The sequence below is a fragment of the Eptesicus fuscus genome, chromosome 15 (assembly GCF_027574615.1).
Source record: "Eptesicus fuscus isolate TK198812 chromosome 15, DD_ASM_mEF_20220401, whole genome shotgun sequence".
Taxonomy (NCBI): domain Eukaryota; kingdom Metazoa; phylum Chordata; class Mammalia; order Chiroptera; family Vespertilionidae; genus Eptesicus; species Eptesicus fuscus.
In genome coordinates, this window is record NC_072487.1 from 28,511,816 (window position 1) to 28,538,807 (window position 26,992).

Consider the following 26,992-nt stretch of genomic DNA (forward strand, 5'->3'; position numbering starts at 1 on the left):
TTCAAGGAAAGGCAAATAAAACACAATCTCTTACCTTAAAAAATAGCTTTCTAGTCTAATGTTGTGACAGACAATATGATATCCTAGCTAATAAAAGAGTAATATGCAAATTAACCATCACTCCAACACACAAGATGCATGCCCCCATGTGGACAAAGATGGCTGCTCCCATGTGGACACAAGATGGCCACCACAAGATGGCCAGCAGGGGAGGGCAGTTAGGGGTGACCAGCCCGGCAGAGAAGAAAAGTTGGTGGCGACCGGGTCTGCAGGAAAGGGCAGTTGGGGGGGACCAGGCCTGCAGGGGAGGGCAGTTAGGGGTGACCAGGGCTGCAGGGGAGAGCAGTTAGGGGCAATCAGGCTGTCAGGGGAGTGGTTAGGGGGTGATCAGGCTGACAGGCAGAAGTGGTTAGGGACGAGCAGGAAGGCAGGTAGGCGAGCAGTTGGGAGCCAGCAGTCCTGGATTGTGAGAGGGATGTCCAACTGCCCATTTAGGCCCGATCCTACTGGGCCTAAACGGGCAGTCGGATGTCCGGTAGGATCGGGTAGGATCAGACCTAAACAGACAGTCGGACATCCCTCGAGGGATCCCAGATTGGAGAGGGTGCAGGCTGGGCTGAGGGACACCCCCCCCACCCCCATGCACGAATTTCGTGCACCGGGCCTCTAGTACATAAAATATGAGTTGGAGAGTGCCAATAGCAATGCGCCCTAGAGGAGCAAGGAACAAGTAACAAAGAGATCTCAGAGTTGAGATTTACTGAGTAAAAGTGAAGCTTAACTTTCATTGAATACTAGAAATAAATAACATGGGTTTGGAAGGAAAAAAAAAAAAAAAAAGCAACACCCCCCCAAAAAAAGAAAATCCCTCAACTCCTTTTCTATACGTGATATAGTACCACCAGCCATAAACAAATTTATATTCAGGTATTCAAAAGCTATATACATACACTGTGTTAAATAGAGATCTTGTGTATTTACCAAACAGAGATAGAACCATAGAAACGGTTCCTTAAATATGGGTTCTATACATACAAAATAAAAATTTGGCCACTTGAAACTGCTTTGGATATGTGTGTGTGTGTGTGTGTGTGTGTGTGTGTGTGTGTGTGTATATATATATATATATATATATATATATATATATATATTTAAATCCAAAATGATGCTACTTTCTCCCCTGGGTAAAGTAGATGCATGGAAACATTTTTAAAGTTAAATTTATTGGAGTAGCATTGTTTAATAAGATTAGTTTTCAAGTGTACATTTCTATGATACATGAGGTAGTAATAGGTAAAGGGGGCCAAATATGTGGTGATAGAAGATTATTTGACTTTTCATCTTGGGCACACAATGAAACTTTCAAATTTTAAATTTCCTCTGTATTGGAGTTATTCACATGCAAAAATAATCTTAAAGGGTTTTATCGCAGAAGACTAAGGGTCGGCTTCTTTTTCTTCTTCAGCTGCCCAACTGTCAGAAACAGCTGAACAGATGTTTCTCTCAACATTCAACAACCGAAAAAAAACCCTCACCTTTGGGATGAAATCAAGCATGAAAAACAAATAATTAATTAAATAAATAATTTAAAAAGAATAATTTTTTCAGCAAGTTCCAAGCAAGTGAAACAATCAGAAAAGCAAATGACTCTGAAATCTCAGGTGAAAGGTACCTCTTGGCAAAAAACCTGATGGTCAAGCCTAATCAAGTCGCTGCATTTATTTAGCATGTACAGTATATATGTGGTAAGAGGACAAGGTCCTTGCCCTCAAGTGGCTTAGTCCTCGTGAGCAATTAAACAACAAAATCAATTAGTGAAGGCAAATTCAGTTGTGTCTCACTTCTTAAATACATTATGTTTTTGAAAAGTTGGATGCAAATGGTCAATCCTATGTGGCAAGCAAATTCAAGATACTGTGTGTTGTGCTCAAATTGAAGAATGCTCTAGATAATAACTGTGTTAAGCATGTGAATACTCAAAGTACTACCTCTGTGTTATTTGCAAATTGAAGTATGAATAAGGTATCACCTGTGCATGAGTTGAAGGATGCTGTAATGGTTAAATTTTATGTGTCAATTTGACTAAGCCAGTGGTTGGCAAACTGTGGCTCGCGAGCCACATGTGGCTCTTTGGCCTCTTGAGTGTGGCTCTTCCACAAAATACCACGGCCTGGGCAAGTCTATTTTGAAGAAGTGGCGTTAGAAGAACTTTAAGTTTAAAAAATTTGGCTCTCAAAAAAATTTCAATCGTTGTACTGTTGATATTTGGCTCTGTTGACTAATGAGTTTGCCAACCACTGGACTAAGCCATAGGGTGCCAAGATTTTGGTCAAACATTGTTTTGAGTGTTTCCATGGGGTTGTTTTTTTAATAAGAAAAACATTTTAATTGATAAAGTAATGCAGGTTTCCCTCTATAACAGTGATGGGCAACCTTTTGAGCTTGGTGTATCAAACTTTGCCAAAAAACTGAGCATAACTCGGGTAGTGTGTCACTTTGAGGAAAAAAACTAACTCCAAGACTCTAGTCGCAAATGTTTCATCCTCAGGAGTAGCAAATGTTTCATCCTTGGCATGCGGCCGCGTGTCATCAGAAATGGCTACGCGTGTCAGTGCTGACACGCATGTCATAGGTTCGCCATCACTGCTCTATAATATATGTGGGCCTCATCCAATCAGTTTAAGGCCTCAATAGAACCAAAAGACCAATCCTCTTCCCAAGTAAGAGAGATTTCTCCAGCAGACTACCTTTGGACTTTATCTGCAACATTGGTGTGTTTTTCCTGCCTCAGGGCCTTCAAACTGAAATATCTGCTCTTTCTGCTTGATGACTTTAAACTTGAACATTTGCTCTAACTGTGTCTCAAGTCTGCTGGCCCACCTGCAGATTGGACTTGCCAGCCTCCATAATCACATTAGCCAATGTATAATAATATCTACAGTATTTATCTATCTATCTACCTATCTATCTCCTATATGTTTTTTTTTTTTTTTTCAGGAGAGCCTTGACCAATACAGATGCTAAGGTAAACCTGTGTTTTGATCATGAGTTGAAGGATTCCTTTTACATCATCCTCTTCTTTCTTCTGAACTGCCCTTCCCCATTGTCACATGCTTTCTCACAAGTTAGGGCTTGGCTTTGTACCTAACCTAGCATAAAATCTCCACAATTAGCCAATTCTTAGGTTAACAACAAGGTCAGGCACATCTAACATAGTCTTAAGCACATTACACATATAAAAAAGACAAGCAGTTAATAGAACCTGTTTCTAGTGCCTGCTCTGCTATAATTCAAAATGATTTAACCTTGGGAAATCTCTAAAGAAACCACAGTGGGTTTTAGCTTTGATCAGTAAAATAAGGGTGTTTGAAGAAATTTTCTAAACTAAGCAAAATCTAGAGTGTTTCATAAATGTCACAGACAGATATAGATTCAAGGAGCCATAGGTATTATTTTATTGTTGTTAGAAACTTCTGTAAGGAGCCAGCATCCCTAACAGACCTTGGAGACTGGGGAACTTCAAAGATAGTGATGGTCCAAGAGGATGTGAGAAAGGCATGAGCAGCCTGGAAAAAGGGAGCATGCTTATGAGCACTGTCAGCAGCTTCCAAATGACCCAGAAAGAGAGAGCTGGTGTGAGCACCGCAGAAAAGGAATTCACCTGCATGGAGCATAATGTCTTATGTGACCGGAGACCAGCAAAAGGAAGCTTAAAACAGGCCACATTCAAGGAAACTATTATTAAGATAATAGATTAGGCAAACATGGAAATGGGAGAATCTGCCTTTTCTTCCAACAGCATGCTGCAAATAAAAGGGAGAGCATTTTGATATTTTGACTGAGAAAATGGACTGTAGAACCTCACTGGCTGACAGAAAAACTAGAAGTAGAAGAGAGATGAGGGTTTTCTTTTATTTAAACTAGAGGAAGAGAATTCATTAGCAATTCAGCCAATGGATATTGGGTGCCACATGTACCAGGAGCTTACACAGACAAAGAAGACATGGTGCATGTTCTACAGAAGTTCGCCATCACAACATACAATAGGTCCTAATAAATGTATTTCTAAAGATTCATCCACAGTAAGAACAAGGCTATAAGAGGCAAAAGGAGAGCTTGAGTGAAGAAATACAGATTTATAAATAAAAGGCACATAATTTTAACAAGAGTGTTTAGCCCTATCTTTTTTAAGTTATAAAATTCTTAAATGCAACCTTGAGAAGACAAAAAGGGAAAAGTTGTTGCTTTCTGTCCAAGTGTGTGGGAGTTGGGGGAGTGAGAAGCCCAAAGGCACCCACTCAGCCTTCCCTTGGACCCTGAGTGCTTCTAAGACCCTGAAACAAATCTAGGCCCCACAGTGTGAAACTCACTGCTCTCCTTGAACAAGAGGAGGAGACATGTTTCTTGCTTCTTGGTCTTTTCCAAGTCCTGTGGCTGATTTTCTGGGTAACAGACCAGGCATTGCTTGATCAACCTGAGCTTTGGTGTCCTCAAGAGGAAAACAAGGATACAGATAGGCCCAGGAATCCTGGGAGGTTCAATTATTTCCTTGAGCTGCCAAGGAAAGAAAGAATGTGGTGGGCATGAGGCGGCTACCTGAGGCCTTATTAACAGCCTGGCTTTGACAATTCCAAAGGAGAGGTAGGCTGAGTGACACACACTGCCCAATTACCGTGCACACCAATGCTCCCCTGGAAGACAGACAATTTGTTTAGACATTTTGGTCCCAGACACAGCATTTTCAGATAAGAAGAATGATTTAGGCATCAAGAATATAGAGATTTATTTGAGAGTGGAAAGAAAGATGGAAAAAATGCCTTTTAAAAGATCAACTCTTAAAAAAAAAAAAAGATCAACTCTTCCCCAGGGAACATACACTCAGTCTCTTCATAAGCTGAAGAAGGCAATTTAGTTGTTCATATCTTTATTGACTTAACAAGGCAAACCAGCTTTGTCAAAGGCAACTTTCTCTGTGCCTGAGGGGTACACGGCGGTGTGACTCCTCTTTCCCAAGATCTTTCTCTTCCTGCTTTAGTGACATGCTGTCCCATATAACCTCTTTCCTTCCCACATTTTTCATCCAGCAGCATGCTCCTCACTCCTGCCTTGGGATTTAGGGTTTTGTTTTTGTGGTGTAATTTATTTAAAATCACTAAGAATAAAAATCACTGAAATTATGCAATTGCCTCTAGACACAATTTATTTTGTTTCACGTCAAACCATATTTTCCCAGAAACTTTCATTTTTGGCCTTTTTTATTTTATTTTTTTTTCTTTTTCAATTACAGTTGAAGTACATTATTATATTAGTTTCAGGTGTACACCCCAATGATTAGACATTATGTAACTTACTAAGTGATCATCCCGATAAATCTTGTACCCATATGACCCCATACATAGTTATTAGAATATTATTGACTATATTCCCTTTGCTATACTTTATATCCCTACCACTATTCTCTAACAACTTATTTGTACTCCTTAATCCCTTTATTTTTTTCACTCATCACGTCACCATTACAATGTTCTCTATATCTATGAGGCTTTTTCTGTTTTACTTGTTCATTTGTTTTGTTTTTAGATTCAATAGTTGATAGATATGTGTTTATTGTCATTTTATTGCTCCAATTTTTGAACTTTTTTATTTCTTCTTCTTAAAGTGGTGATGAAGTACTTTAGTTTCTTCTTATCTGGGAAGCTTAGAAAGCACTGACTTTCCTCCCATCACTTTTCTACAGAGTGGACTATACACAACAGAGGTTTTTGTGTGAATTTAGGGATGCTCTGGCAAGAAAGGGAGTTGTAAGCATATTATCCTGAGTGTGAGAAAGAGAAAGAAGAAGACTAGAGAGATAAGAATGGAAAGTTCAGGGCCTTGAGTGATAATATCAGTGATAGATGGCACTATTGTTATTAGTTATCTTCTGCGGATTTAAGACTGGATCTCTTCTACAAGCTAAAAGTGGCCATCACAAGGTAAACTTTCTTTTAGTTAGTCTCTTACTCAGCAGTCAGTTCAAAGCAAAACTACACTGAGTGGCCAGATTATTATGATCTCTCCCTCTCACTTCCTCTCTGAAATCAATAAAAATATATTTTAAAAAATTTTCTTATTGCACAAATGACCACCATAGAACTGTGCAAATTCCATTTCTGCTTAATTTTCCTCATTCTACAGGTTGGATTTAAACAGAGAGTAAATGGATAAAATAAAGTACCCCAGCACTTTAAGATACTTCACCTAGGAGAGTGAAAACAAGTATGTTATGGATGATGATAGTATGCAGAAATTAATTCCTTAAAAGTATCAGCAAGTAGGAATTGGAAAGATATGGGCCTACTCCTGTCCCTATATTGTGGGCCTTCCTCCAACTGTGGATTGTAGAAAATAGGTATTCAGGGATTTGAAAGAAGCAGAGCCTTTACTCTGGAAGTCCCACCAAGATTATTCCCCAGTAACTTGATTATAAGGCTTCATAGGAGATTTTATTTGCTCATAGACATGATTTTGTCCACAAACAAATACAGTCCCACCCATCCAGGGTAATCTGGATCACAAGTGGCCAATGGAGAAAATGGTATGCCTAAGAAATGGGTCACAGTGGAAACTACCAGTATAACTGGTAAGAAGGGCAGACATTTGAGTCACCTGGGCAAGGCAATGCCTACCTATACCATGATCTCATTGGTAATACAGAAAACTATTGGAAGCTTTCTGGAAGAGCTTGTTCTCAGAGCAAGGGTCTGAGTTGCAAGATTTGATAGTTATGTTTGATCAGATTTGGGTGGTGTTAAGTGTCTCTTAGCAAAGAATTAACCAATCAGAGTTAATAGGCTGAGGAGTTTGAGCACAAGCACCATGGTCTTCTCTATTAATTTCCCGATCATTAGCTAGTCTCCTACTTTGCTTTCAGTCATTCTCCTTCTTTCTCTCTCTCTCCACTCTCTCATACCCACACCACATTATTATTGCATATTCATCTTCCTAGAAAGATCAAATCTATTCTCTAGTAAAAACTATTTCATGTTTTTGCTATCAAAATAACTACTTTATAAAGTGTGTGTTGTTGTTTTTTAAGTTATTTCTGGGGAATCTGCCTGGAGCTAAGAACTATTGCTCTTTATTATATGCCCTTAGTGTACTATGTGATACGTTACCATACATCATTATTACTTTACTATAAGCCTGTATGTACTATTTTATATATTACCATATATATATTTTAAAGATTCCCATTTTTATCTTAATTAAACCAAATGAAACTCTTATTTAATTAGATTTTTCCTTCTCAGTAACAAAGAGGCATAGATAACATAACAAGCTTTTCATTTAAATTATTCATGTAACTGAAGTCCAGAGCATGGTAAACAACTGACAATCTCAACAATCAATTGCTTAATTACTGTATAATAGTTTTTAAAATTGTATATTCATTATTCTAGTACTATAAATGCAAGTGTCTTCCATAATACATTTTGGTGATTTACATTTTACATATATCCTTTTTGACAATTACCTACACTTCACCAGCCCTTGAGATTTGTACACTCATTTTAAGGTTTTCTCATGACTCCTCCACAAACTCAGAGCTTGTCAATGGGCACTTTACTTTACCATCTTATATATGCAACCTAGTGGTCAAACTGGTACGAAGAGGCATTAGGGTCAAAAGATACTCCTGCTGAAAACCACTGATAGTGCCAACCCAGTCACCCTTCAGTTTCCAGGAATCCAATTCTTGATAAAAATGCTAGAAAAAAAAATGTTTCCTGCATCTTTCCATAAAATGGAAGGAAAATGTAAATTTGGAATGAAATGCAGAAAAAAACGAAACATGTTCTAAGTAATCAGCTAATTGACCAGTGCCAAAACCAATGTCTACTTTTTTTAAAAAATTCTCTCTTGCAAAAAATTCCAATACAAAATGTAACAATCATGCAAATTATAAAATCCATCATGAACTTTTACTGCCCAATAATAGTTCTTTGATTGCTTATGCTCCAAGGAAAACCTATGAGCAGAACTCCAAAGTATAGAGGCCTGGGGCTGGGAAGTATAAACACAATAACAGGACTACAGTCCTTCTAAATAGTTTTCAAAATATACTTTGATTGTATTTTCACTTCTTATTAGAACCAATCTATTTTGAAGTTAATTTCTACTCATTCAGCAACTATATTTTGAGAAAGGAGCATGTGACATGCATTCTTCTGGGAGCTAGATATATACAGGAAACAAGGAAACTAGGAGTTTTTCTCTCTTGAACATGTCAGCATGGAGAATCAATTAAAAAATAAGAATATCATACAGTTATAAAAAAATTTCCGCCGAAACCGGTTTGGCTCAGTGGATAGAGCGTCGGCCTGCGGACTGAAAGGTCCCAGGTTCGATTCCGGTCAAGGGCATGTACCTTGGTTGTGTGCACATCCCCGGTAGGGGGTGTGCAGGAGGCAGCTGGTTGATGTTTCTCTCTCATCGATGTTTCTAGCTCTCTATCCCTCTCCCTTCCTCTCTGTAAAAAATCAATAAAATATATATAAAAAAAATTTCAGATGGTTCTATGTGCTATGCAGAAAACAAAGCTGATGAAATAAGATAGAGAGTGATGGTGAGGGTAAAGAAGACTCTTAGATCCAGCGATCAGGCAAGGCCTTTTGAGGGAATGGTCTTTGAGCTATGGCCTGAGAGTTGAGAAGGAAAATCACATGTGATTAGAAAACAGAAATATCAAGAAAAAGGAAAGCACACAATAAATGCCTGAATATCGCATGATTCAAAAATTACAAGAAGATCATCATTATGGCTGAAAATTAATAAGAAGGGGGGATAGAGAGATGAGAGACAATGGAGTTGTTGGAAAAAAGCAATGGTAATTTATATTAATGGTAAAAGAAAGCAACGAGAAGTTTAAGTAAGGACATGATATTGTCTAATATATGTTTTTTTAAAAAAATTACTTCGGCCATTCTGTAAAGATCATACTGAGGGAGACAACATCAGAAACAGGGACATCAGTTAGGAGCTTATTGAAGTTGTACAGGTGAGACATATTTAAGGCTGCAAATGGGACGATGGCAAGGAGATGAGAGGAGTCAGTTTATAGGTGTATTTTTAAGACAGAACCAACATGCCTTGCTGGTAAATTAAATTTAGTAGGGGAGAAAAGGAAAGAAGCTAAGGTTGACATCAAGGACTTGAGCCAAGAGAGATTACTGGGAGACAAATATATTATTTAAGGGGAAGATATCAAGAGGTTATTTGGCCATGCAAAGTTTGAAGGACTTGTTAGAAACACTTCAGGTAAGCACTATAATCAAGAACTTCTAAAAGCCTGGGATATTTCTCACCAACTAACTGTTAAATTGGTACCAGGAACAAAGACTATTAAGAAAAAGGCTTTAAGATTATTTCTAAGATTGTTTCTATGCTACAACTTTACTAAGGATCTATAGGTTGTATTATATTGTAGAAATATCCATCTATTCAATTAGTATGTATGGAGCCACGTACTAAGCTGGTGCACCTGGAACAATAGTGAACAAAAAGCTTATTCTCTAGTGCAAGAGACAGACAAAAATCAAATGATCACAAGTCTGTGGTATGAAGAGAAAATATGACAGCTTCGGATCTCAAGTGAATTACTGAGAGAAGTGCCTTAAGCGACAGAGCTGAATCAAAGTATCAGTCATAGATAAAAAGCTAAAGAGAGAACCAGAATAGCTTTTCAATGAGTGGAATAAGTTACTGCACAGGACATTAGTAGGAATTGATAAAGACTGGTATGGCTCGAACCAAGAGAGAAAGGAAAACGTTATGGCATCTGAATAGAAGTAGACAGGGACTACTAGCGGACACATGGCCACACAAAATTTTTTAACTTTATCCTAAAAGGAGTGGGAAGCAGAAAATGATAAAGGTCAAATCTTGCTATTGAAGGAGTATTGTGGTTTCTTTGAATATGTTGCAAGAAATTGAATATATTGCAAGAAATTTGACCCACTCACTGGGTCAAAAGGCAGTTCCATTTTTAATTTTTTGAGGAAACTCTATACTGTTTTCCACAGAGGCTGCATCAGTCTACATTCCCATCAACAGTACACAAGTGTTACCTTTTTTCCATTCTTATCAACACTTGTTATTTGAGGATTTATTGATGACTAGAGACCCAGTGCACAAATTCGTGCACCAGTGGGGTCCCTCAGCCTGGCCTGCAGGATCAGGCCGAAACTGGTTGTCCGACATCCCCCGAGGGGTCCCAGATTGCGAGAGGGCACAGACCAGGCTGAGGGACCCCACAGGTGCACGATTGGGGCTGGAGAGGGGCACGGGCTGTTGTCCAGCTGAGGAGGGACCATGGGAGGGCTCCAGGGCATGTCCAGCCCATCTAACTCAGTCCCGATCTCTGGAACCCAGCAGCAAGCTAACCTACTGTTTGGAGTGTCTGCCCCCTGGTGGTCAGTGCACGTCATAGCGAGCAGTTGAGCATCCTTAGCATATCATTGGCATATTGCGCTTTAATTGGTTGAACAGATGACCAGACAACTGGACACATAGCATATTAGGCTTTTATTATATAGGATAGCCATTCTGAGAGGTGTGAGGTGATATCTCATTGTGGTTTTGTTATTTCTCCAATGATTAGTGACATTGAGCATCTTTTCTTATGTCTATTGGTCATCTCTATGTCCTCCTTGGAGAATTGTCTATTCAGGTCCTTTGCCTATTTTTAATTGGATTGTTTGTTTTACTGGTGTTGAGTTATTTGAGGTCTGTAAAAATTTTGGATATTAACCGCTTATTACATGTATCATTGGCGAATATGTTCTCCCATGCAGTGCATTGTCTTTTCATTTTGTTGATGGTTTACTTTCCTGTGCAAAAATGTTTTAGTGTGATTTAGTACCACTTGTTTAACTTTTGTTTCCCTTTCCTGAGAACATATAACAGAAAAAAATATTGCTATGAGAAATATCCAAGATTTTCCTGCCTATAATTTCTTCTAGGATTTTTGTGGCTTCAAGTTTATCATTTAAGTTCTTTATCCATTTTGAGTTTATTCTTCTGTATGGTGTGAGAAGGTAGTCTAATTTCAATGTTTTGCAGTTATCTGTTCACTTTTCTCAATACCATTTATTGAATAGAATGTCTTTACCCCATTTTATGTCCTTGCCTTCTTTGTCAAATATTAATTGACCATAAAGATGTGGGTTTATTTTTGGGCTCTCTATTCTGGTCCATGAATTCATATCTGATTTTTACACCAGTGATATGCTGTGTGATTACTATGGCCTTGTAGTATACTTGGATATCAGGTGGTGTGATTTCTCCAACTTTGTTCTGCTTTCCAAAGTTGCTGTGACTATTCAGTATTTTTTTGTAGTTCCATATAAATTTCCGAGGCAACTGCCTTGGGTGAGCACTGCCAGGTGCAGGTGTGCCTCTGTGGGATATTGGCAGGTCTTGCACACTGTTCTCACAGAAGAGGGGCTTTTCCCCTTGTCCCCAGGGGACCTGCTGGGGCCTGTGCTGCCTTACTTTGTCCCCAGGGCTAGTGGTCACCAGACCAGAAGCCTGCCAGTCTGACGGTGACAGTGCTCTCTCCCTAGTGTTGACAGTGCATGTGTCGCAATCAGGATGTACAGGAATCTCTGACATGTATTGGCTTGTGAACTGTCTCTCCTTGGAAGTTCACGCGTTTGCTTTATCCCTTTAGAAAACACTAACTTTAGAGAGTTTCATATAACACAGGAATATTAAAACTTTTTTTGGCATTTGGCTATGAGGAATGCTTTCCTGCTTGTGTTTTGTCTTTTTTCCAGATTTCTGCATTATCCTAATTTCTGTTTTGGGCATAGGAAGAGCCATCCTTTGCCTGACTGGATTCTGGCCATGAGGTCACACTTAGCACAGAGAACTCTACCCCAATATTATGCACACACTTACTAAAAAATTTTATTCTTCTTTTTATTTCTTACATTACATTAATCTATCTGGAATTTCCTTTTCATATTAAAAAAACGCTATTTCAGATAAAAACAAACCAAAATATGTGAGCAGACACAAAATGGAACCTATTATAAGATTCCATTTACAGGAAGCATCCAGAAAAGGTAAAGACAACAGATCAGGGGTTTCCAGAGGCAGGAGGAGTGGGGACTGAGTATTGTTGGTTCAGGGTTTCCTTTTGGAGGGATGGAACATCCTGCAACTGGTCAGTGGTGATGTTTATATAGCACCTGAAATGTACTTCATGCTCAAGAATTTAAAATATGAACAATAACATTTAAAATACCAACAATAACCATTTAAAATACAAAAATAAAATTTATTTATTATTTAACATGGATTATACAATGGGAAAATTAAAGCTAAAAACAGAAAAAAGAAAATAATAAAAGCAACCCCCCCAAAAATCACCCAAATAATAAACATTAAAAGATAAAGAACTGAATCACGCCGTGGAGAACAAATGAACAACAAAATGAAAACAGAAAATAAAAGGAAAATTTCAAGGCGTGAGTGTGAAACACGTTTTGCCCTTATGACAGGTTGAGCACATTCAACAAGGGGCCCTGGAGCTGGGCCCTCCACAGGCAGCTCCTCCTCTGAGGCAGGAGCCAGCATGGGCTCCAGGGAGGGTTCTTCATCCAGCGGTGCTGGGGCCTCAGTTTCTTCTGGGGCCGGCCCTGGCTCCACAGCTGCAGCTGGAGAGGCTGCTGGAGGTGGTGAAAGCTCTGGAGCTGGAGATGCCTCCAGCTCTGCATCAGGAGGAGCTGCCTCTGCCTCCTGGGCTGGTGCTGGAGTTGGGAGAGGAGAAAAGGTCACCCAGGTGCCTGCATGTCCATCTGTCCCCCAAAGACAGAACACAGCTAGAGCCTAGGACCCACCACAGGATGTGCTCAACACTGGCAGTCCAGAAGGTTGGTGATCTTAGGCGGTCTTTGCTCCTGGCCAGGCTCAAGGGGTGCCCCATATGTGTCTGGCAACAGCCTCTCCCCATTAGCTCACATGGACCTCCCCAAACCTTCCCACCCCTACACCTCCCCACTTTCTCACCCTTGGGCCCTTGAGCTGGGCCCTCCACAGGCAGCTCCTCCTCTGAGGCAGGAGCCAGCATGGGCTCCAGGGAGGGTTCTTCATCCAGCGGTGCTGGGGCCTCAGTTTTGTCTGGGGCCGGCCCTGGCTCCACAGCTGCAGCTGGAGAGGCTGCTGGAGGTGGTGAAAGCTCTGGAGGTGGAGGTGCCTCCAGCTCTGCATCCTGCTCCTCAGGATGGACTTCCACTGTGACAGGAGGAGCTGCCTCTGCCTCCTGGGCTGGTGCTGGAGTTGGGAGGGGAGAAAAGGTCACCCAGGTGCCTGCATTTCCATCTGTCCCCCAAAGACAGAACACAGCCACAGCCCAGGACCCACCACAGGACGTCCTCCATGCCCAAAGTCCAGCAGATGGGTGGTCTGAGGCTGGTCTTTGCTCCTGGCCAGGCTCTGGGGGTGCTCCCTGTATGTCTGGCAGCAATCCCTCCCCATAAGTTCACATGGATCTCCCCACCACTCCACCCCTAGCACTCCCACCTCCTCACCCTTGGGCTCTGCCTCATTGGGCTCCAGGTCTTCCAATATGGTGATATGAACAGGGGCATAGCGCTTCAAGTCATCATAGAAAATTGGCATCTGCCTGTAGGGACTGAGCGGCTTAGAGGTTGGAGGCTTGTTGGGCCTGGGCGACGTTGGTCGAGGAGTCCTCCTCCATCCACTCACAGGCCCTGGCTCCCCAGTCGCCCAGGTGGCCACACACACTTCAGGCCTGCCCTGGCCCTCAGTGGTGTGGCTCACCGGCCCCTCCCTTCTGGACATGGGGAAGGAGTCTTCCTCCACCAGCTGCTGCTCCATCTTGATCTGGGTTGAGCGCTGCAATGACAGTGACCAGCAGCCAGTCAGTAGGCCTCAATCGTGGCCCTAGTCACTGCTGCTTCTGCCCCCTGGACCTTCTGCTCCCGGATCAGGCCCAGCCCTGTGTCTGCACCGACCTCCACCCAGGGGAAATGAGAGTCACCTCCAGGGCTCGGGATAGACCTCAGGCAGAGGGCGCCACCCACACTCCACGTCCACCCAGCCAGCCTTGACCTGGGGTGCGAACATGACTGGTCCTGACCCCCCTACCCAACCTGTTCCTGTTCTGAGTAGACCCTCCCTATGTGAACACTCATTTGCCACCCCCCCTCAACACACACACACACACACACACACACACACACACACACACACGAGGAGGGGACATAGGGCTGCTCAGGTGGGATCAGAGTGGTGGCCTGGCCTGAACAAAACTGCCCTAAGCCTCCCGGTGTTACCTCCTGGTCCCGCCGTGCAAAGGGCCACAGGCGTCGTCTGGACTGAGTCCTGATCCAGCGGCGGGCACGTCGGAACCTACTCTCATCGCTGCCTCTCTTGAGGCCTCGGTCTCGGCACACGGGGAGACAACACGAAAACATGTTGTCCTCTTCAGTGCCTCTATCCGAGTGAGATGGGAAGGGGCAGTTATAGAATGTAGCAGCCTGGTTACTGGGTTCTGTTAGGCTCCATCGTCAGGAAGTGAGGTCACCCCTGGGTCCCCTACCCAGAGCACCTCCTCACACATGAGCAGTGACCTCACTTCCTGACGATGGAGCCTAACAGAACCCGGTAACCAGGCAGCTACATTCTATAACTGCCCCTTCCCATCTCACTCGGATAGAGGCACTGTAGAGGACACCATGTTTTCGTGTTGTCTCCCCGTGTGCCGAGACCGAGGCCTCAAGAGAGGCAGCGATGAGAGTAGGTTCCGACGTGCCCGCCGCTGGATCAGGACTCAGTCCAGACGCCTGTGGCCCTTTGCACGGCGGGACCAGGAGGTAACACCGGGAGGCTTAGGGCAGTTTTGTTCAGGCCAGGCCACCACTCTGATCCCACCTGAGCAGCCCTATGTCCCCTCCTCGTGTGTGTGTGTGTGTGTATGTGTGTGTGTGTGTGTGTATGTGTGTGTTGAGGGGGGGTGGCAAAGGGGTATTCACATGGGGAGGGTCTGCCCAGAACAGGAACAGGTTGGGTAGGGGGGTCAGGACCAGTCATGTTCGCACCCCAGGTCAAGGCTGGCTGGGTGGACGTGGAGTGTGGGTGGCGCCCTCTGCCCGAGGTACATCCTGAGCCCTGGAGGTGACTCTCATTTCCCCTGGGTGGAGGTCTGTGCAGACACAGGGCTGGGCCTGATCCCGGACCAGAAGGTCCAGGGGCAGAAGCAGCAGTGACTAAGGTCACGCTTGAGGCCTACTGACGGCTGCTGGTCACTGTCATTGCAGCGCTCAACCCTGATCAAGGAGGAGCAGCAGCTGGTGGAGGAAGACTCTTTCCCCATGTCCAGGAGTGAGGGCCCGGTGAGCCACACCACTGAGGGCCAGGACAGTCCTGAAGTGTGTGTGGCCACCTGGGCGGCTGGGGAGCCCGGGCCCGTTGTATGGAGGACTCCTCGAGGGAGGCCGACCAGTATCCAAAGGCCTCCAACCACTAAGCTGCTCCGTCCCAACATGCACATGCTAATTTTCAACTATTACCTGAGACGCTATGAGCCTGTTACTGACACCATATGGGAAGACCTGGAATCCAAGGAGGCAGAGCCCCAGGGTAAGGAGGTTGGGGTGATAGGGGTGGGATGGGAGGGGAGATCTATGTGAATTATGGGGAGGGATTGCTGCCAGACATACAGGTAGCACCCCTAGAGCCTGGCCAGGAGCAAAGACCAGCCTCAGACCACCCATCTGCTGGACTGCGGGCGGGGGGGGGGGGGGAGGGCGTCCTGTGGTGGGTCCTGGGCTGTGGCTGTGTTCTGTCTTTGGGGGACAGATGGAAATGCACCTGGGTGACCTTTTCTCCTCTCCCAACTCCAGCACCAGCCCAGGAGGCAGAGGCAGCTCCTCCTGTCACAGTGGAAGTCCATCCTGAGGAGCAGGATGCAGAGCTGGAGGCACCTCCACCTCCAGAGCTTTCACCACCTCCAGCAGCCTCTCCAGCTGCAGCTGTGGAGCCAGGGCCGGCCCCAGAAGAAACTGAGGCCCCAGCACCGCTGGATGAAGAACCCTCCCTGGAGCTCATGCTGGCTCCTGCCTCAGAGGAGGAGCTGCCTGTGGAGGGCCCAGCTCAAGGGCCCAAGGGTGAGAAAGTGGGGAGGTGTAGGGGTGGGAAGGTTTGGGGAGGTCCATGTGAGCTAATGGGGAGAGGCTGTTGCCAGACACATATGGGGCACCCCTTGAGCCTGGCCAGGAGCAAAGACCACCTAAGACCACCAACCTTCTGGACTGCCAGTGGGGAGCACATCCTTTGGTGGGTCCTAGGCTCTAGCTGTGTTCTGTCTTTGGGGGACAGATGGACATGCAGGCACCTGGGTGATCTTTTCTCCTCTCCCAACTCCAGCACCAGCCCAGGAGGTGGATGTGGTTCCTGTCACACCCAAAGTCCATCCTGAGTTGCAGGATGCAGAGCTGGAGGCATCTCCAGCTCCAGAGCTGTCACCACCTCCAGCAGCCTCTCCAGCTGCAGCTGTGGAGCCAGGGCCGGCCCCAGAAGAAACTGAGGCCCCAGCACCGCTGGATGAAGAACCCTCCCTGGAGCCCATGCTGGCTCCTGCCTCAGAGGAGGAGCTGCCTGTGGAGGGCCCAGCTCAAGGGCCCCTTGTGGAATGTGCTCACCCTGTCATAAGGGCAAAACGTGTTTCACACTCACGCCTTGAAATTTTCCTTTTATTTTCTGTTTTCATTTTGTTGTTTATTTGTTCTCCATGGCGTGATTCAGTTCTTTATCTTTTAATGTTTATTATTTGGGTGATTTTTTGGGGGATTGCTTTTATTATTTTCTTTTTTTAGCTTTAATTCTCCCATTGTATAATCCATGTTAAATAACAAATAAATGTTATTTTGTTATTTTTGTATTTTAAATGGTTATTGTTGGTATTTTAAATGTTATTGTTCATATTTTAAATTCCTGAGCATGAAGTACTTTCACAGAGGCTTCTGTGCAAAGTGTAACCCCAGGGCCACAAGTCAGTCAGGCAAAGGCTGACTGCCTCTTCCAGTGCCCAAAAGAGATATTAGGAAAATGCAGACATCTAGAAAAAGTCAAAACATAAGCTTGAAAGCATTCCTTGCAACCCAAAGCCAGATAAAGGTTTAATATCCTTGTGGTACAGATAACTCTCAGTGTTTTCTTATGAGACAAAGTGCAAACACATGCAATTCTAATAAGAGGTAGTTCACATGTTAGTACACGTCAGAGATTCTCAACCTCGTGATGGGGACACACACAGTATCAACACTGGGGAGAGAACACTCTCACCATAAAATTGGCAAGTTTCTGGTCTAGTGGTACCAACCTTGGGGACAAAGTGAGGCAGCAGAGGCTCCAGCAGGTCCCCTGGGGAAGAGGGAAAAAGGCCCCTCCTCTGGGAGAACCGTGTGCAGGACCTGCCAAAGTCCCACAGGGGCACACCTGTACCTGGCTGTGCTTGTCCAAGGAGGTTCCCCGACAGAAATTATTACACAATTTTTCAAAGATGTATTTTCAAGACTACCCATCAGAGCACTGATGAAATAGCTGGGAACTGGAAAAAGCACTCATGTCCTTGGAAAGGGAATGGGATCCACCAATCCTCATCCACATGGATGAGGGATTCTAAGCAGCTGCTAAAGTGGGTGCAGGGCTCTCTAAGTGAGGCTTAACAGATAAAGGCCTCAGGGGTCCTCTCACATGAGACCTGTGGGAAAATTCTCTGCATCCAGGATCCCATCAGGTAGACACCATACCGGTGATTTCAATAGGCAGACACCATATGTGAAAACAAGTCTGCCTGTGACAGAATGAGAGGCAGAGCCTGAGAAATATACACAAAGCCACTTATGAGGGCCACCTCTGGGGTGGTGCTTGTAAATCTCTTATCCTTTCTTTAATGTGATGTCTAAAATTTTTATAATGTACATATGACTTATGTTTCATAACCAAGGATTACCCAAGAAGTCACATCCAAAATGGTAGCAAGGACAGAGACTTAAAAAGGGCTGGCCTCATACCCACATGAGGTGGTAAAGAATCTCAAGGATATTTCAGCTGCAAAGGTAACCTTTAAGGAGCAAGGGGTCTCAACCCCACGTGGGGCTCTCCATCCCAGAGTAGTAGACCCAGGAAGAGATCTGGCTGTAAAAATCAGTGGGGATTCCATCTGCCAGGGAGAGATGAAGGGTCTGGTAGAAAAATCAGGTGCCCTCTTAAAGGACCAGCCCACAAAATCTCATTTGCAGGTACTCATCCTGGGCTCTGGCAGAGAGCCAGTGGCTCAGAGGGAGAGGGTCTCATATAGGGAGAGGGCTGGAGGGATAGCTGCCAAGGCCCTTGTGCTAAGTCCATCTCCTGCACCACCCACAGATGCCATCTTTCCTGGGTGGAGCATTTCCCCTCCACATGGCATCAATCTGGTGGATTGCACTAGCCCTATCCTCCAGATTGACTTCCTGTGACCCCACACTGCCAACCTTGTATCCTGTGGAGTCAGTTGGCCGTGTCCAGCATGAGACTGAGGTGCAAAACTCTCTTAGAAGGCTCTAGAGTAGGGGAGGGTGACCTCTTTTCTTAGAAGGCTCTAGACCAGGGGTGGGGAATCTCTTTTCTTAGAAGGCTCTAAACAAGGGGTGGGGACATTTAGATATTTATAACATCATTTATGGGACATACAAAATTATCAACTTAAAAATTTGCCTACTATATTTGGTCAAACATTTGACTCATTTAATGTCTTGACAGGGCCGGTCCAAATGATTTTGCAGGCCTTATAGAGCCCTCAGGCTGGATATTCCTCACCCTGGCTCTAGAGGAAGTCTTGACAGACTCAGGGTGGAAGAGACAGACAGGGAGAAACTGAATTTTGTGACTTTGGAGTGAGGATTATTTTTCCCTTGCATACCCAACCAACACCACCATTTCTGATCTGAGCCCTCCCACTATATGTCCAAATTTTAATCTGTTTTAGTTTGATGAACGTCACTGGCCTCAGCCTGAAGTCTCCCTAAGACCCTGCCCCACCACAAAGATCCACAAGTCCTAGATAGGTGGTGGCTGGCCTATGTGTACCCTGAGATGTTTTCTGAGTGTCTTAGGCCAAGAACTGGTGCCAAGTTTGAACCTGTGAACACCACTGATAAACACCACTCACGCCTACCTTGTGACTTACTGAGTACCTATTTACACAACTCCTGTACTGCCAGAGGCTCTTCAGTGACTGTGCCTAACTGGCATCAGCCAAGTGGTGGTAGATTGGGGTGACTTGAGCCTTTTGCTGACCTGCTATAGGGATTGGTATTGGTGGAAGCTAGGCTTGGTACATGTACTGGTGGAAGTCTGGCCCCTCCCATGTGAACCCAGGCCCAGCAGAGGTAGCCAAAAACTGTGGATCACTTTGTAGTTACAAACAAATAGCCCAGGGCCTGTCATAGGCAACATCTGTCATTGACATGCATTACAGTCCCTCCCAAGAGGCACCAGAACCAACACACCCAGTGGCAGACTTGAGACTACATCAAAGTATGACTCAATTAGCTCCATATCCATAGGGACATCTTGGCAGGCACCAGAACCTGCTGGATCTAATTCAGCCCCTGCAAAACAATTTGTACATTGTGGTCAGGATTGATCCTCATTGTCAGCCAGCCCAAGGGTCAATTCCACCAGTGGATCAGCTAACAGCACTCAAGATTCAACTACATCAAAAGGGCTCACATAACCACACAAGGGACATTCCTGGTGCATCTAGCTCAAGTGATCATGGATACTGTACTATTGAGCCCCATAGGGCACCTACTACATAAGACCACCCTACCAAGACAGAGAGACAGAGCAGATCTACCTAATACACAGGAACAAATACAGAGAGGCCACCTGAATGAAAAGATTAAGAAACATGCCACAAATGACAAAACAGGAGAAACCCCCAGAAAAAAAAGAACTGAATGAAATGGAGGCAAGCAATCTACCAGATATAGAGTTCAAAACAATGGTTATAAAGATGCTCAAGGAACTTAGTGCAAGAATTAATAAACTCAGAACTATATGAAGAAATAGCAAGCATAAAAATGGACAAACAAACCATAAAAAAAGAACCAGTCAGATATGAAGAATACAATATTTGAAATGAAGAACACACTGACGGGAATCAACAGCAGGTTAGATAAAGAAGACCAAATTGGCATTTAGAGAACAGGATAACAGAAAACACACAAGCAGAATCCAAGACAGTGGTGTAATAGATGAAAGCTACACTCACCTACTCCTGCAATTATAACTAAACTAGAGGCCCGGGGCACAAAATTCATTCATGGGGGGGGGGGTGTCCCCCAGCCCAGCCTGCACCCTCTCCAATCAGGGACCCCTTGAGGGATGTCTAACTGCCTGTTTAAAGGGATCAGGCCTAAATGGGCAGTCGGACATCCCTCTCACAATCCAGGAATGCTGGCTCCCAACTGCTCAACTGCCTGCCTTCCTGATTGCCCCTAACCGCTTCTGCCTGCCAGCCTGATCACCACCCAACCACTCCCCTGCCAGCCTGATTGATGCCTAACTGCTCTCCTGCCAGCATGATTTCCCCTAACTGCCCTCCCCTGCAGGCCTGGTCACCCCTAACTGCTCTCCCCTGCAGGCCTGGGTCCCCCCCAACTGCCCTTCCCTGCAGGCCTGGTCAACCCAAATTTCCTTCCTCTGACAGCCTAGTCAACCCTAACTGCCTTCCCCTGCATGCTTGATCGACCCGAACTGCCCTCCCTTGCAGGCCTGGTCCCTCCCAACCGCCCTCCCCTGCTGTCCTGATCGCCCACAACTGCCCTCCCTTGCAGGCCTGGTCCCTCCCAAATGCCCTCCCCTGCTGGCCATCCTGTGGTGGCCATCTTGTGTCCACATGGGGGCAGGATCTTTGACCACATGGGGGCAATCATCTTGTGTGTTGGAGTGATGATCAATCTGCATATTGCTCTTTTATTAGATAGGTTAGAAGTCTGGTGCATGGGTGGGGGCCAGCTGGTTTGCCCTGAAGGGTATCCCGAATCAGGGTGGGGGTTCCCTTGGGGTGTGGGGTGACCTGGGAGAGGGGCCTGTGGTGGTTTACAGGCTGGCCATGCCTCCCTGGCGACCCAAGTGGAGGCCCTGGTATCTGGGATTTATTTATCTTCTACAATTGAAACTTTGTAGCCTGGAGTGGAGCCAAACCTCCTGCTCACTCAGTGGTGGCAGCCATTTCTGTTGGGATTTATTTACCTTCTATAATTGAAACTTTGTAGCCTTAAGCAGAGGCCAAAGCAGGCCAGTGTTGCAGAAGCTTGGCTTCCTCCATCACTGGGGGCAACCCTAGCCTCCTGCTCTCTCCAGCTCCGTGGCTGCCACTATTTTTGTTGGGATTTATTTATCTTCTATCATTGAAACTTTGTAGCATTGAGTGGAGGCCAGGGTCGGCAAGGGCAGGCAGAAAGCTTGGCTTCCTCCATTGCCGGGGAAACCCACACCTCCCACCTGCTCTCTGTGGCTGCAGCCATCTTGGTTGGGTTTATTTGCATATGCACTCCTGATTGGCTGGTCGGTGTGGCGTGTGGGTGTAGTGGAGGTATGGTCAATTTGCATATTACTCTTTTATTAGATAGTACTAGAGACCTGGTGGAGGGATTCATGCAACGGTGGGGTCCTTTACCCTGGCCTGCACCCTCTCGCAATCTGGGACCCCCGGGGGATGTCTGAGAGCTGGTTTTGGTCTGATCCCACAGGCCAGGCCGAGGGACCTCACCGGTGCACAAATCCATGCACCGAGTCTCTAGTATGCATAGAAGATCTTTGGTTAATATCTTCCCATTCTCCCTCCTCCCCACTTCCCTCTGAGATTCATCCGTCTGTTCTATGTTTCCATGCCTGTGGTTTCCACTCCTGCATTGAGCGTCAGTCCCCTGGTGGTCAGTGTGCATCATAGCTACTGGCCAATTGGCCCATCGGCAGGTTGCTTAGGCTTTTATATATATACTAGAGGCCCGGTGCACAAAATTTGTGCATGGAGGGAGGTTGTCCCTCAGCCCATCCTGTACCTTCTCCAATCTGGGACCCCTTGAGGGATGTCTGACTGCCCGTTTAGGCCCGATCCAACCAGGATCGGGCCTAAACGGGCAGTCGGACATCCCTCTCACAATCCAGGACTGCTGGCTCCCAACGGCTTACTTGCCTGCCTTCCTGATTGCCCCTTACCGCTTCTGCCTGCCAGCCTGATCACCCCCTAACCACTCCGCTGCCAGCCTGTTTGCCCCCAACTTCCCTCCTCTGCCGGCCTGGTCACCCCTAACTGCCCTCTCCTACAGGGTTGATCACCTCCAAATGCCCTCCCTTGCAGGCCTGGTCCCTCTCAACTGCCCTCCCTTGCAGGCCTGGTCCTTCTCAACTGCCTCCCTTGCAGGCTGGGTGCCTCCCAACTGACCTCTCCTGCTGGCCATCTTGTGGTGGCCATCTTGTGTTCACATGGGGGCAGGATCTTTGACCACATGGGGGCAGCTATATGGTGTGTTGCAGTGATGATCAATCTGCATATTACTCTTTTATTAGATAGGATAGAGGCCTGGTACAGGGGTTGGGGCCAGCTGATTTGCCCTGAAGGGTGTCCCTGATCAGGGTGGGGTTCCCTTGGGGCGTGGGGTGGCCTGAGCGAGGGGCCTGTGGTGGTTTGCAGGCCGGCAACGCCCCCTGGCAACCCAAGTGGAGGCCCTGGTATCTGGAATTTATTTTCCTTCTACAATTGAAACTTTTTAGCCTGGAGCAGAGCCAAGCCTGGGGCTCCCTCTGCGGCCGGCAGACATTTCTGTTGGGGTTATAATTGAAACTTTGTAGCCTTAAGCAGGTGAGCCCGGCCAGGGTGTACGGAAAGCTTTGCTTCCCCTGTTGCCGGCGGCAACCCTGGCCTGCTCTCTCAAGATCCATTCTGTCGCCATTTGTTTGAATTTGTTTACCTTCTATAATTGAAACTTTGTAGCTTGAGTGGAGGCTTAGGCCTGGCAAGGGCAGGCGGAAAGCTTGGCTTCCTCTGTTACCTAGGAAACCTTGCTCTCTGTGGCTGTAGCCATCTTGGTTGGGTTAATTTGCATACTCGCTCTGAATGGATGGTGGGCGTGGCTTGAGGGTGTGTCAGAGGTATGGTAAATTTGCATATTTGTCTATTATTAGGTAGGATAGATTATAGAACAATCAACCTGAATAATCAACTGAAGACTGGCTGAACAGAAGTCTTATAACCAAGGACTTACAGAAGCCACAATGAAACTGGTAAAAAGGGCAGAGATGCAAGAAAGGCTGGTCCTGCAACCATGGGCAGCAGCTGAAATCTTGGAGGGAATGTCTCAGTCAAAGTTTCCCCCTGAGAGTGAGATATCAAGTCTACTCTGGGATAGAGCACCAGAACCAGGAAGAGGCATTCATATACCACCTGGCTGTAAAAACCATCAAGAATTCTGTCAACCAGGGAGTGACAGAAGTCTGTTAGAGAAAAAAAGTGGACTCTTAAAAGGACAACACTAAACATTTCATTTGCAATCTCTCACCCTGAGCTCTGGTGAAGAGAAGGAAGAGCGGGCTAGATTTGCATGAGCAGAGATGGAGGTTTGTGGCTCTTGGAGTAAGCTGAAGAGAAAGCCACCAGGATCCCTGTGCTGAGTCCCACTCCCACACTTCACCTGAGCTCTGGTGAAGAGAAGGAAGAGCGGACTAGATTTGCATGAGCAGAGATGGAGGTTTGTGGCTCTTGGAGTAAGCTGAAGAGAAAGCCACCAGGATCCCTGTGCTGAGTCCCACTCCCACACTGCACATGTCATCTTTCTTAGGTAGAGCACCCCTCTCCTTCTTACAGCATCAGCATGGGTGAATGCAATAGCCCCACCTCCAGGACTTCCATCACCCCTCCCTAGGGAGCTCACACCCTCCTGAGGAATCAGCTTCCTGGTCAGTTCTGGGAAGTCTTATTGGGTGTCAGTGACTGAGGTGTGTGACTCTGAGGTGGTAGCTGCTTCTACTTCCACCAAGTCCTGGTTCACAGCTTGTCTTTCCCACACACACCCAGCCCCAGCAGAGGCAGTCACATATTGTGGATTGCTTTTCAGCTTTAGACAGGTTGCCCAGGGTCAGTCACAGGCAGTGTCTGACACTGACCTGCACCAGAATCCCTCCCAGGAGCCCCCGAGCCAACACACCCAATGACCAGTTTTAGCTAATATCAGAGCAGGAACCAATAAGTTTCATAAGTGGCATATCTACTGGGAGATCTTAGCAGGCACCAAACCCTACTCAGGCTAATTATACTAAGTGTGGTCAGCACATACACAGAAACCCATACATTGTGGTAGAGGTCGATCCTCATAGTCAACCAGCCTGAGGAATTGAACCCATGCAGGAATGGACCAATAGCAGTCAAGATTCAATTACAATAAGAGAGCTTACATAACTTACACAAGGCACATTCCTGAAGTACCCAGCTCAGGTGATCACAAAAACTGCATCCCACAGAACACTTATGACATAAGCCCACCCTACCAAGATTGGAAGACATAACAGATCTAAGTAATACAAAGAAAGAAACACTAAGAGGGAGCCAAAATGGGGAAACAAAGAAACATGCCCCTAATGAAAGAACAATATAGACCTCCAGAAAAAGAGCTAAATTAAATAAAGGCTAGCAATTTACCAAATACAGAGTTCAAAAAATGTTGATAAGGATACTCAAGGAACATAGTGAGAAATACAAAAAAATTAATTAAAAATACAACAGATAAAAAAGGCATAGGAACCATAATAAAGAAGTAGTTAGAAATGAAAAATGCATTATCTGACATGACAAGTAGAAGTAAAGAGTAGATTGGATGAAGCAGAAGATCAAATCAGCAATTTGGAAGGCACGACAGCAGAAAACACACAATCAAAGCACCAAAATAAATAAATAAATAAGTAAAAAGGGAATTAAAAATATGAGGAGAAGACATATGTAATACTTTAAATATAGATATGATCAGTTGGTCAACTGATCATATTAATCTTAAAAGGAAAAATCCTTAAAAGGGAGAAAAAAAGAGAAAAAATGAGGATAGCTTAAGGGACCTTTAGGGCAACATGAAACACAAGAACATCCACATCATAGGGGTACCAGAAGAAGAAAAGAGAGAGCAAAGTTTCAAGACCTATTTGAAGAAATAACAACTGAAAACTTCCCTAACCTGGTGAAGGAAAAAAACACACAACTCCAGAAATAACAGAGAACCCCAGATAAGATTAACCTAAAGAGGCCCACACCAAGACACAACATAATTAAAATGGCAAAGGTTACATACAGAGAGAATCTAAAAAGCAACCAGAAAAAGACCATTAGCTACATTCAAAGAACCTCTTATAAGACTGTCAGTTTATTTCTCAACAGAAACACTTCATGCCAGAATGGACTAGCACAAAATATTCAAAGTAATGAAAACCAAGGACCTACAACCAAGACTTCTCTATTCAGCAGGGCTATCATTTAAAATTGAGAGGAAAATAAAGAGTTTTCCAGACAAGAAAAAGCTAAGGGAGTTTACTATCATCAAATGAATATTACAGGAACTTTTAAAGGGTCTTCTTTAAGAAGAAGAAAAAAATAAATATAACAGAGGAGCATAATTATAAACAATAAAATGGCAATAAATACATGCCTATTAATAGTCAGTTTAAATGTAAATGGTTTAAATGCTCCAATCAAAAGATATAGGGTAGCTTAATGAGTAAGAAAACAAGTCTCAAATATATGGTGTCTACAAGAGAACCATCTCAGATCGAAAGATACAAACAGACTAAAAGTAAAAGGGATGGATAAAGATATAAAAAAAATGGGGGGGAAAAGCTGGGATAGCAACACTTATATCTGACAAAATAGACTTTAAAAACAAAGCTATAATAAAAGACAAAGAAGGAAACTACATAATAATAAAGGCATACATTTAACAAGAGGATATGACTCATAAAAATTTATGCAAGCAATACAGGAGCAGCTATATTGATGGACATAAAGGGAGAGACTGACAGTAATACAATCATAGTAGAGGATTTTAATACCTAATTGACCTCAATGGATAGATGTTCCAGGCAAAAAATCAGCAAGGAAATAGCAGCCTTTAAGGACACACCAGACCAGATGGATTTAATTGATATCTTCAGAGCATTTCACCCCAAAGCAGCATAATATACATTCTTTCTAAGTACACATGGTACATTTTCTAGGATAGACCATATGTTAGGTCACAAAACAAGTCTCCATAAATTTAAAAAGACTGAAACTATAACAAACATCTTCTCCAAACATAATGCTATGAAACTGGAAATCAGTCACAAAAAGAAAACTGAAAAACATACAACGACATGGAGGCTAAATAACATATTACTAAATAATGAATAGGTTAACAATGAAATTAAGGAAGAAATCAAAAGATACCTTGAAACAAATGAAAATGAGAACATATCAACCCCAAATCTATGGGACACAGTGAAAGCAGTCCTAAGAGGGAAATTCATAGTATTACAGGTCTATCTCAAAAAATAAGAAAAAGCTCAAATAAACAGTCTAACTTTTACAGTTCAAGGAACTTGAAAAAGAACAATAAAAGCCCAACATGAGTAGAAGAAAGGAAATATTAAAGACCAGAGCAGAAACAAACAAAATGAAATCTAAAAATAATAATAATAATAATAATACAAAAGATCAATGAAACCAAGAGCTGGTTCTTTTAAAAGATAAACAGGGTTGAGAAACCTTTAACCAGTCTCATCACGAAAAAAAGAGGAGACCCAAATAAATAAAATCAGAAATGAAAAAGAAGTAACAACCAACACCACAGAAATAGAAAAAATTATAAGAAAATGTTACAAAAAAAAACACCTATATGCCAACAAAATGGGA

General features: G+C 44.3%; 2 protein-coding genes and 1 non-coding gene across 3 annotated transcripts; all 3 read left to right on the forward strand.

Annotated features, from left to right (window-relative positions):
* Positions 1 to 14,722: 14,722 nt before the first annotated feature.
* Positions 14,723 to 15,701, forward strand: LOC129151748 (uncharacterized). The gene is made up of 2 exons (XM_054727646.1): positions 14,723 to 14,885; positions 15,330 to 15,701. The coding sequence occupies exons 1-2, from the start codon at positions 14,748 to 14,750 to the stop codon at positions 15,699 to 15,701; spliced, it is 510 nt and encodes a 169-aa protein (XP_054583621.1). The 5' UTR covers positions 14,723 to 14,747.
* Positions 14,734 to 14,827, forward strand: MIR9288 (microRNA mir-9288). Its single transcript, NR_129016.2, has one exon. It is a non-coding gene; the product is annotated as a microRNA mir-9288 (primary transcript).
* A 218-nt stretch (positions 15,702 to 15,919) lies between the features above and the next one.
* On the forward strand, positions 15,920 to 16,886 carry LOC129151749 (skin secretory protein xP2-like). The gene is made up of 2 exons (XM_054727647.1): positions 15,920 to 16,178; positions 16,438 to 16,886. The coding sequence occupies exons 1-2, from the start codon at positions 16,118 to 16,120 to the stop codon at positions 16,884 to 16,886; spliced, it is 510 nt and encodes a 169-aa protein (XP_054583622.1). The 5' UTR covers positions 15,920 to 16,117.
* The last annotated feature ends 10,106 nt before the right edge of the window (positions 16,887 to 26,992 follow it).